Below are 11,332 nucleotides of genomic sequence, written 5' to 3' on the forward strand. Positions count from 1 at the left end.
TGACAACTTGGAGGAGGAAGGAAGTCTTTCCATGTACCTTTGATTTAGCGCATATTTGGAAGAGGCGGTGTGGATGGATGATGACTTTTCTATTTCATGTGATCTCTGAAACAGTGCTGGACAAGCTGTCCCTGGAAACTTTTTATATTATATTCTTGCCCACCCACCCATTATGAATGACTTTTCCTGGGTTGTGCTTCATCAGTAAGTTCCAGTCTTGATCTGGGTTTCTTCCTCCTTTACTAGATACCTCATTTGGGTGACTTTCTTCAGAATTAGTGTCTGTAAATAGACTTGCCTAAGTGGGAAGCTGTTCCAGTTGCAAGCCCTTTGTTTTAAACTGGAGTGATACCATAATTGTTGTATCACTGAACCTTCAAATAAGCTGGTTTTCTGTCAGCTGAAGCTGTATATACTTTTCATTTCTTATGTTGTATCAAGTGAAATGCTTGATACTAGTTGGCTAGGTATCTGTGGTGTGATTTGAAAATTGCTCTCACTTCCTAGAGTTTGTATTGGACTAAAGCACTTTCTGCAAGTTTCACTTGAATTCATGTCTTGAATATTACAGGCTATGAATTCTGAATCAAAGAACAGTTTCATAGGGAGCTTTCTTCAGCCACCAGATAAGATGCTTCCTGCAGCTACAGAATCAAAGAAGTTGGCAGCTGTTGATGGTGACAGGCCTGCTATCCCAAATAACCAAGGTAAAGCTAAAATATGCCCTTAAAGTGGTCTTTTTAACTGTTCCATGTTAAATCTATTGAGCAAACTGCCTGTTTTGTGTTTTACTCAGTTCAATGACTTGCTATGATTATCAGACTGACATTGAGACAGGATGTGTGTGTGTCCTGAGGGAGTAGTCTCCCTGAAGTCATATGTCTGGAATGGAAACTGCTGCAAGTCTTCTAACATCCTTATAAACTTTGGCTTTGAAAATTGTTTAACTTAAAATCATCAAACTTCCTCTAAGAGCAAAGGAGAATGCTTCAAACTCAGCAGAAGCAGTTCATGACTTTAAATACAGAAAAAAAAAAAAAAGATCCTTAGTATTGTGTACTATCTTTAAATTGGCTTTGCATAGTGCTACTCAACTCCCTCTAGCTTAAAATCACTTATAAGGTTTTTTGTGTGGTAGGATTCTTTGGGAGAACTTTTGAATAATGGAGACTCCCAGGAAAGTTAACAGTGTGAATGTTAACTTCTATGAATTATGGATCCACTATGGTTGTCCTGTGCCTTAATGGGTGATTATTCTCTGGAGCTCACAAGACCAATGCTTGGTGGCTTAGGGTATCTGGAGAGCTCAGTGAATCACAAGGATATCATACTTGGATTTGCTATCGTGGACAGCTTTGCAGTGTTCCACAGCCATTGCCTCTGTGTGTGTATGTGGTCATTGTTCTTCACCTGAGGAATCTGACTTCTGCAGTAACCTTTTGTCTTATACAGTTTGTGCTTTCTGGATTGAAATGTTCAGTTTAATGTTATGCAGCTAAGTGTTTAAGTAAGGAAGCTTTTTGAATGCCAACAGAAAGATGGCTGAAGTGATTCCACTTCATCTTTCTGCTCTCTGGTATCTGCTTCTTATCTTTTCTGTTTGGTTGGGTTTAAATTTTATTCTAATGGGGTTATGATAAACTGATGAGAGTTGTTAAGGAGCTGTATTTGCTGGGTATTTCTTTACTGAGAGAATTGGCATAGGGAAACTGTCATGGTTTATAAAATGGCAGAAAAGAAGCTTGACTCTTTACAGAAGGCGTCTTCAACTTCCACCACTGTGAATACTTTTTGGAGAGCTAGTAGACTTTTTCTTATAGCTGAAATTGTAACTTTTATTTTTGGCATAATTTTGACAAATACTGGTTTGAGGCTAAAAGCAAAATCTTGCAGACTTGTTTCTGTGGTTTAAAGAGACATCAGATAAAAGAAACTAGTCATTGGATCATTACGTTTTGAAACAATTAGGTTTTTAAAATGCATCCTCTAATAAATGTCCCTTTGTATCTCTGTGTCTGGGAAGTTATGGATGCTCCATCACTACATGTGTTCAAGACCAGATAGGATGGAGCTTTGAGCAACCTGATCTAGTGGGAGATGTCCCTGCCCATGGCATAGGGTTTGGAACTAGATGGTCTTTAAGGTCCCTTCCAACCCAAACCATTCTATGATCTGATTTCAGCCCTGTCCTTAGTCCATTTTTGTTTTGTTTTTAATCTTCTCACACCAGTTGCCTTAGACTGAAACAAACTTGTGACCTAATTTGGGTACTTGTGCTCCCTGCTTCTGTGTAAACAGAAGTTCCAGGTTTTGTTATACTCAGTTTGCCATGATACCTTTGTACTTGCTACCATTTGGAGTGAAAACAGTTTTGCTTACAGTACCTGTGCTTTATACCTCAGTTATGCAGTAAACATGCCAGCTATATTCTGCATGTGTTAGTGTACTGCTAATATAATTCATTTTAGGGGTGATCCTAAGAAGAAAATGTAGGTAGTATTTTACTGTTTAAAATGTTTTGTAAATATAGCAATAACAATGGGAACTGTTGCTTAAGTTGTAATTGTTGCATTGTTTGCTAGCTGTGGTGGCAGCCCTGAAAACTCTTGAAGAAAAAATCCACTGTCTAGAGCTGGAGAAGTCACAGGCTGAAGATAATATGTGCAGCCTCTCCATAGCAGCTGCTCAGTATAAGAAGGCCTTAGAGCATGAATCTTGCAAAAAGGACAGAGCACATCAAGAACTAATGCAACAGAGGAAAGGTATTTCTCTTGAGTGATAAGATGTAGCCACTGCAACTCCAAAACTGCATAATCCAGGGAGTGTTTGTTTATTTTGACAAACTGCTAATTAATGCACTCCCTCTTTTCTTTTTTTGCCTCAGAATTGTGGAGGGGTGGGAGCTTGGTAATTGTGAATCAAGTTGAGATCTTGTTTTTACATATATTTACCATGTGTTGCTAATACTTAAAACCTGTTTTAAAGAATAAGCCTATTTCAGGTAGTATGTTTAACTCCTACAGCAAGCAAGCAGCCACTTATACGTGTAACATCGCTAACTTGAGAAAAGTGAGGAGAAGGGAAGAAACCAGATTCTGTTTAGGTATCTGCTGATGTAAATCAAGGTAATTGCAGTGCTCACACCTTTGGAATTCATATTAGGGATCTGGAAAACATCTTGATTCTCATGTCACATATAAAGAATATTTCCACCAGATTACTTGTTCAGACTAACAGAACATTTCTTGCATGTTTTCAGGATAGAGGATTCCTCAATGAGACAACAGACTGGCTAAATGTGTAGCTCCCATTGCTGTACTGAATGTCTTTATTTCTCTCTGTAGATGTAAGTGTGCAGTTAAACGCAGCACAGTCTCGCTGCTCCCTGCTGGATAAACAGCTGGATTACATGAGGAAAATGGTTTCCAGTGCGAAACTGGAAAATAAAATGGTTTTAGAACAACAGGTGAAGCCTTTTAGCATTCTAACAAAGTAGTGATATAGTTAAAAAGGACAGAAATGTGTAAGATCTGAACATTTTTATGGACATAATTTTTCCTCAGCTCTGCTCAGGGTGGTAGGAAACAGAAGCAATTTACTGTCTGACTGGCTGATGACAACCATTCAATGAATTGTATGAAAAGACTCCCTATGTGGAACTTGTAATGAGCAGAACCATGCTAATACTTGTATATTCAGCAGACAGAAAGGCTGCTGGAAACTTAAGTCTTCTTTGTCTGCCTGGTATTTTTCATCACTTTGCAATTTAAGAAATATGAAATTTAATCAAGTTTAACACCTTTACTGTAGTACATTTGTTTTGGTTTTTTTTTTGCTGTCTGAAACAATTCCAGTCAGGTGCCAACTCTTCTTGCTCGCTTTTTCCAGGCCAGGCTTCAGAAAGGGGAGGATCAGAACTGGTTGGAACAGCATGCAAAACTTGAAAAGCTAGAAAAAGAATGTCTTAAACTCACTGCTACTCAGAGAATTGCAGAAGTAAGCATGCACGGAACAACAGTCTGAAAGTCATTAACTTGATATAATTTGTACGGCATACTGTTAATAGCACCAAGTTTTGCAAAAGTTTCCTCTGTTAAAGCTAAGATCATAAAGCATACATGACTGAATGCCACCTTGGCTTAATTTGCATGAGTCTTTTTTCAGTCTGGGGTTTAAAAATACCTGCAGTCCTGTTTTATCCCAGATTACAACTGCAAGCTACTTCAGACTTCTGCTGAAGCACAGCAAACTGAAGTGTGGCTAATCATTCTTACCTTCAAATTCAGGACAAGATCAAACACTTAGAAGAAAAGCTTAGGAAAGAAGAGCATCAGCGTAAGCTAATACAAGACAAAACTGCTCAGGTAGGCTGAAAATGTTTTATTTTATCTTATTTTTAATGACTGAAGAAAGCTGTTCTCTCTGTCTAAAGTACCCTTTTAAAATTGCATTTAAACTCCACATATTTACTGTCCAAGGAGAGCTCCTGCAATACAACCTAGACCAGTTATGAAGTACCTTGTAGAAAGCTTGCCAGGTGTGTTGCATAGCTCAAGACTCTCCTCGGTTTTGAATTAATGATACAGTTCATCAGCCTCAGAATGAATTTCTAGGGAATTTGCAACTAAATCAGATAATGTTAACTTACAGTAACTAGAAAATGGTCACATAAGAAACCTTATACCCTAAGTAAAGTTGGTTATTCTGTTTTCCTCTTCTTGTTAAGATCTGCTGAAATCTAATATATTGGACTATATTTGGAAAAGTCTTTAATCAGTGATAAGGTCACACTGTTCATTAAGTGAGAGCTTGAATAATTCATTATTCTGTGAAGCCAAAATCAGTTGGTCCATTATCCATCTGAGAGAGGAATATTTGCCAAAGAGAGCAAAATCAAAGAGAACTTTTATTAAAGGGGCAAAGCAGTAGTATTCCAAAGCTCACTTCACTGAGAAGGAGCAGCCATTTTGAAAGAGAGCAGTTGTGGTGGCAATCCCTTGGGCTGGGCTGGGGGCACACAGAGCTGAAGAATAATATTGAAAGAGCTTTGATCAATTCTTCACTGCTGTCAGATTTTATATCTCATCTAGGGATGATGGGCTTTCATCAGTGCAGGAAGCTTAAAATAACATGCAGGTTATAGCCCAGGTATCTGACCACCTTCAGAATCCAGCAGAACGATAGAGCTGAAAACTTGTGGGTTTTTGGGTGTCTTGCTTAAACTGCTTGCTGCTGCAGAGCAGAAGGGCTAGTATAGAGATTTTATCTTCTGAGCAACACAGTGAGAATTACTTTCCCAGAGCAGATATTCTGACTTCAGTAGTAGTATAAATATTTGCTCAAGAAAGGAGTTAGGTGGCGTAAACTGACTTCTAAACTAGTACTAGTACCATCTTAGTTCACTGCAGGATAGACTTTGGTCTGTTGGATCTGGCTTGGGAAACATAGGGTGTGGGGTGGTTCACTTCCTTTTGATGACAGAAAAGCCAGAATAATCTCACTTCTGTGATGGACCTCCAGCATTGTTTAACCGGAACTGTTACACATGCCAAAACAAAGTCATTGTCCTGTGTTTAATTGGGAATGGCTATTTATCACAGGCCTTTACATGAGCTTTGAACTACAGAGCCATCTGAGGATTGTCCAGCAGGTTTGACCTCAGTGTTACACAGACAAGCTCAGTTCTTTCTGCTCCCAGATTCTAAGATCCAAATGATCATATTTTTTTTGATTTTATGACAAGATCACCAGCATGCGACAGGATTGGCTTAACTCACTTGCCGATTGTCAGTGGAAAAATACAGCTGCTGCAGCTGAATATGAAAATGAGAACTTCCAAGATGAAGCTGCAAGATCTGCTGATACCCTGCCATCCTAGTAATCTGTTCAGTTTTTAAGTGCAGCTTATGCTTTCCAAGCAGGACATTTAATAGTGCCTGTAATTGGTTCTCATCCATGCATGAAAGAGGGAATTAATTAACCGTGTGATTTCATACTTCTAATATTAAATTAAATGGTAGTTTTCTTTTTGCTTATTCCCACAGCTTCAAAGAGGATTTGAGATAAACAGAATTTTGATGTCTTCAGTAACATCTCAAAATGAACCTAAAAAGGAAAATGCAAAGAAAAAAAAAACTAAGAAGGTATCATGAAAGTTTTTATTAGCATACTGTTGCTGATAGCATCTGACTTGCACAGAGGTTGGGATTTGTGAAAAACAGTGGTGTAAATGGCACTTGATTTGTCTGACACACTTCACTCCATTTCCAAATTGACAAACAGTGCTGAATACCTTTTTTTTTCTTTTTTTCCTTTGGGAATTACAACGGTGCTAGGGCTGGTAGCACCTCAGTGGAAAACTTCCCCTCACCACCACAATAATAACCTCCATTACAGTCTTACTGCCTTCCCCCCAGTTTGCCAGTTTATCTGGCAAAATTAGTTTCCAAAGTAATTTTAACTTGACATCTTAAGGTGGTGTGGTTTGGGGGGGGATTTGTCTCTCCTGTTGGAAAGTCCTACTCCTTCCACATACAGGAGGGAAATAATTTTTTAAAACCAGAGGGAAACTGGGGTGATGCATTTCACTGCTTGTTTATTTGACTTCTACTTATTAAAAAAAAAAAAAAAAAGTTAAAGATTGTGCTGTTTGGTCAGCAGATTGGAATTTCTTGTCTTACTTCTTCTGTCTATATATGGCAGAAAAATACTACAATGAAGAAAATGCACCTTTCACAATTCCATGTAAAGGCTGGTGAACTGCCTTTTGTGGCTGGGAAGGTGAGTGAAACCAAATGTTCTTGCTAAATTAGCATCTACAGTTTGAGTAAGTCTCTTTACTGTCATTTTTAATCACTTCTGTAAACCATGTAATAATTCTGCTTTAAGTCTGTCAGCTCCAGCCATTCTGTTAGTGCAAATGTTCAAAGCGTGTTGCATATTATGAAGCATCGCAATCTACAAGTCTTATCACGAAGACAAGGAGGAGCTACCTCTGGGATTTCAGGACGCAGTACATTTTCCAAACCTGTATCCTCTTGTTCCACATTGCCTACTGCCCCTGGAAGTCTTTCAGACCTTCTGTTGGCCATACAAGATGAGCTGGGCCAAATGAGCTTGTGAGTACTCATCCCTGGTGTTACGAGTAAAAGAGACTTCACTGGTAGCCTTGTGAAGCTGCATGTGTGCTATAGTTGAATCCAGCATGTTTTAAGTATAGGTCTACTTCTTGACAGAGTGGCCTGACTCAGTGGCCTGACTGGTGGGATTTTTCTCATTCAAAAAATTCTTTCTATCCTGGTGTTTAAATGATCTTGTGAATAAGCAACATGCTCTTTAGCTGAGTTTTTCAGCTTCTGCATCCTGTGCTTAACTGAGCTGCTGCTGAATTAACAGCTACAGCGAATGAGAACTTTCAGGCCTGTGCTTTTTAGAAATGTTAAACATATTCTAAGATCTACAGAGTAGGCCAAGAATGTTCTCCTGGAGAAGGCTGCAGAGGTGGTGTTAATGTCAAGTAAGCCTGCAGCTGCAGTCAGTCTGCATGGTAGAGTAGGTTGGTACAGCTGTCACAACATCTAGCTTATTACTTTGTCCTCACTCTTTCTGTGTTCTCCATACGTGCATACCTGATGGGTCTTTGTGCTAAGACAGTCTGGTGTTCATTCCCTTTCCTTGTTGGTAATAGGAGAACTTGCTAGTCCTGTAAGGGGGTTGTGAAAGAGGGGCAGTCTCCTGCCAGAAAATGGACAGGGTGTGGAAGGAGCTTACACGTTAGGTGGGAGTGATGTGTCTTTCAAGACAGGCCTGTAAATGTGGATTACAACTTGCCCTGTTCTTAGGCACCTTCCCTTTAATGCAAGCTTGTAGAATAGTGGACCAAAACTGTGTAGCTGCTCATAATAAGCATGGCAATGTGGTGAGCTGTGGTTTGAATGGAGAAGGATGTGTTGGTTAAACCAGTTAGGATATTGACAGTGATTTGATTTTTTTGGCAAAATTTAAACTGGCAACCAATCTCTTCTTCAAAAAGCAACGTTTGTCTTACAGCAATTCAAGGACAGGCTTTTTTTTTTTTTTTATAGCAACAACCCATTGCTTCATTAAACTGTCAAGGAGCAGCAATTACTCAGAAGTCAGAAAAGAATCTGTCACCTTTGTAAAGATGTTATTTGTCTAAGAGAGCGTATCTGGTTTTGACTAGTTTTGATACCTAAATATAAAGTAGATCTACAAAATTTATTTTAATTAAACTTGCTAATTAAGCAGGTTAATTTAATTAACAAGCACACTGTTGCAAATTCTTTGAAGTAGCATATTTTAATTTTAATTTTAATAATCTGTCAGAAAAGCTGTAACTTAGGCGTACTAGTTTAAACAATACTTTCCTGTATTGCACTAAGCTTCCAAAGCCTGCACTAAGTTGGGCACAAAGTGAAAATACTCTACTGCATAGCTGCTGTTCACTTACCAAATTCTCATTTTGCACACTATCACACATGTAGTTATGACTGTGGCAAGAGGCAGGAATAAAACGCACATGACCTACAAACTTGAAATGAGAAAATCAGACCCACTGGAAACCCTTTTTCTTTTCTAGTGTGAATATATTCCAGGTTAATGTGTATTGTGTGAGAGGGTAAATAATGCTAAATTGCTGTACTCTGGAAGTCAGCAAGTTCTAGCTAGCAACTCTTGCAATATAATGAAAGTACTGGAAGAAATCCTAGAGACTATATAATGAATACTTATCTTGCCATTCTTGTCTTTAATAGTGGGCATCAAGAACTTACGAAGCAGCTACAGGAGACTCAAGACTCCAAAGTTCGTGAAGACCTAGAACAGGAGCTGGATTGCCTTGTAAGACAGATGGACATTAAAGGAGAGCAAATAGCCAAGCTGAAGAAGCATCAGGCTGCTGTAAGAATAAAATGTAAACTCTCTATCTTCTAACACAGTAGTTGAAAGGTTGCCACAACAATGCCTCCTGTTATTCTTAACTAATAAGAATGTCACTGGAATGCTTAAGCCAGGAATCTTCCAATATGGGTGATTGTAACTAGGCCTTCAGCTTGGTGTTCTTGTACTTCTAATTCCTTCTTTTGATCAAGAAAACATGCTTAGAGCTGGCAGCCAGGAATGTCTGCTAGTGGGAGAACTTCCTTCCCTGTAGCAGCTCTGCAGTACGAAGCTAGGTTGCTCAGTCTGTCACCTCTGCTCACTGCATTAGGACAAACTGTTGAGCTTTCATTCCTTTGGGTCCTAGCCCTCTGGAAAATGAGAAAGAAGTTACAATTCCTTTACAGGCTGGATTAAGTATATTTTATATTACGTTAATGTTGAAGCTTTTTATTAACCAGATAGTCTGTTGAACACAGCTTCTCCAAAGTCATAGCCAGACAAGCCTTTCAGTTTTGTCTAACCCATAACCTGTACACGTTCTGTCAGTATTTGTTTTAGAGCCATAGATGACAGCTTTTCATACATGCCCATATAAAATCACTGTTCTCTAGATGAACAGTTTAACCTCTTTGCAGCAATTTTGTTTGGAACATATGATAAAAAATGCAGTCCATAGTTCTGCCTGGTAGTTTTCTGTTCTTCCATCTTACCTTTCCAGATAAACAGACTCACCTAAGAACTTTGCTTATATAGGAAACAGAACAAAACTCAGTGTGAGACCTTGCGAAAGCAGGAGGTGATGGTTAATTTAAATCTGACCGCTTTTATTCATGTTCATTCTTTGATAGATTTTACTCAAACCTTTTATTCTCTACATAACTGCAAGCACAAAGGTGCTTATAACAAAGTAGTCTTGTCAAGGTTGCATGTTATCAATATGGACAAAGGGCACGTACTGTTGAGTCCTCACTGCCTCTCTTGGCTATGCCAACTGTGTTCTTGAGGAGCCAACAATTACAGTGTTATTCCTCGCCTCAGAATCTTGCTGACTTCATCGTCCAGGAACCTTAGACAAGGGACAACTGCACCTTTGTTTCTGATTTTACATATCTTTGTGGCTACAGTCTGCCTTTATTTTGGGATAACGAGAAGAGGAATAGCACATACAATGTGGTACAACTTTGTTGTCATCCTTGCCTGTTATCAGGGTGCAGATCTCCTGACAGGTCATCTGTGCTCTGGTACAGCCTTATCACAGCACACACGCCTTAGGGTCATGATGTAAACAGCACGTTCTTCATGTTTGTCTGTCTGATTACTGTCCATCTTGTCCCAGTTATCAATACAGGCCACTCCTGGAACCCTTGGCCTATGTAATTTTTTTCTGGTGCTTTTGCACACGGACATTTCTTGTTGTATTTTGTACAGATCAATCTTGTTATTTCTGATGCTTACATCTGCTTTTAGAACCTGTCACACTAAAAACACTGTGGTCACCTCTAAGTTTCACAGTTAATAATATGTTCTAGAATGCAGTTAACATTGTTTTTAGAAATAGACTTAAAGCCTAAATTGGCATATGGAATGCTTCCAGCTTAATTTTTTCTTTGGCAGTGCCCTTTACACGCCAAGTGCAAGTCAAGACATTATTTGACATTAAAAAACCCATTGTTTAGTAATCAACCCAATTTACTCTTATTTTCCAATTTTGTTATGAGTTTTCAATGTAAACTGCTTAGATACAATAACTAAAATGGAAAAAGACCATTGTAAACATAAATTGTTAACAGATTATATTCTGTCTCTTTCAAGCAAGCATATTTACCTTAGGCAGTGATGGGGTTGAATAGCCTCATGAGTGTGGATGAGGTCAGTTTTCTGTAGTGCTTTCTGTTACAGCAAGACATCTGGGTGCCAGATTGGTAAGATTTAATTGGGGGTTTTTTTAATGTCTTTTAGATATCTTTAGTTTGGAGTTTGGTAGAAGTCCACTAAGCTCTACCGCTGTAGAACTTCTGGTTATGTAACATTCTAATCAGTAATCTTTCTTCCTAGGTGCAGAAATTAAAGAGAAAAACTCAGAAATCGAAGCAACAGGCAGCTCATGTCAAACTAAAGTGGAGTGGCCAAAAGGAAGAAAAGGAGATTGCAGTCACTGTAAGGGAAAGTATATCTAAATCTTGTCCTGGACAGAAAAGCAAAAGCTCTCTTCAGCTGCTAAAAAATGTGCAGAAACTTCAGTCAACACTGAGAAAAGGTGATATCATGTGGGAACAATAGTTCTAAAGTTTACTGTTAGAAGTTTTTGAAGTTGTCTGACAGCTAGTAGATTTTTCATTTCACAAAATACCTTTTAAAAATAGAATCACAGAATGTTAGGGGTTGGAAGGGACCTCTGGAGATCATTGAGTCCAACCCCCCTGCCAGAGCA

General features: G+C 38.7%; 1 protein-coding gene across 1 annotated transcript; it reads left to right on the plus strand.

The window, feature by feature from the left end:
• The first annotated feature begins 574 nt into the window (after nt 1-574).
• On the plus strand, nt 575-11,181 carry CEP57L1 (centrosomal protein 57kDa-like 1). Its single transcript, XM_008950392.1, has 10 exons — nt 575-707; nt 2,583-2,762; nt 3,345-3,466; nt 3,889-3,996; nt 4,287-4,364; nt 6,045-6,143; nt 6,703-6,780; nt 6,949-7,118; nt 8,775-8,919; nt 10,957-11,181. The coding sequence occupies exons 1-10, from the start codon at nt 575-577 to the stop codon at nt 11,179-11,181; spliced, it is 1,338 nt and encodes a 445-aa protein (XP_008948640.1).
• Nucleotides 11,182-11,332: the final 151 nt, after the last annotated feature.

The sequence above is a fragment of the Merops nubicus genome, unplaced genomic scaffold, assembly GCF_000691845.1.
Source record: "Merops nubicus isolate BGI_N331 unplaced genomic scaffold, ASM69184v1 scaffold18382, whole genome shotgun sequence".
Lineage (NCBI taxonomy): Eukaryota > Metazoa > Chordata > Aves > Coraciiformes > Meropidae > Merops > Merops nubicus.

Excerpts from the sequence above, each read along its gene's own strand:
- CEP57L1 (XM_008950392.1), top strand. The coding sequence starts at position 575 with ATGAATTCTGAATCAAAGAACAGTTTCATAGGGAGCTTTCTTCAGCCA. Across the intron at positions 2,763-3,344 it reads ACTAATGCAACAGAGGAAAG|ATGTAAGTGTGCAGTTAAAC; the intron begins GTATTTCTCTTG and ends TTCTCTCTGTAG. Across the intron at positions 3,997-4,286 it reads CTACTCAGAGAATTGCAGAA|GACAAGATCAAACACTTAGA; the intron begins GTAAGCATGCAC and ends CTTCAAATTCAG.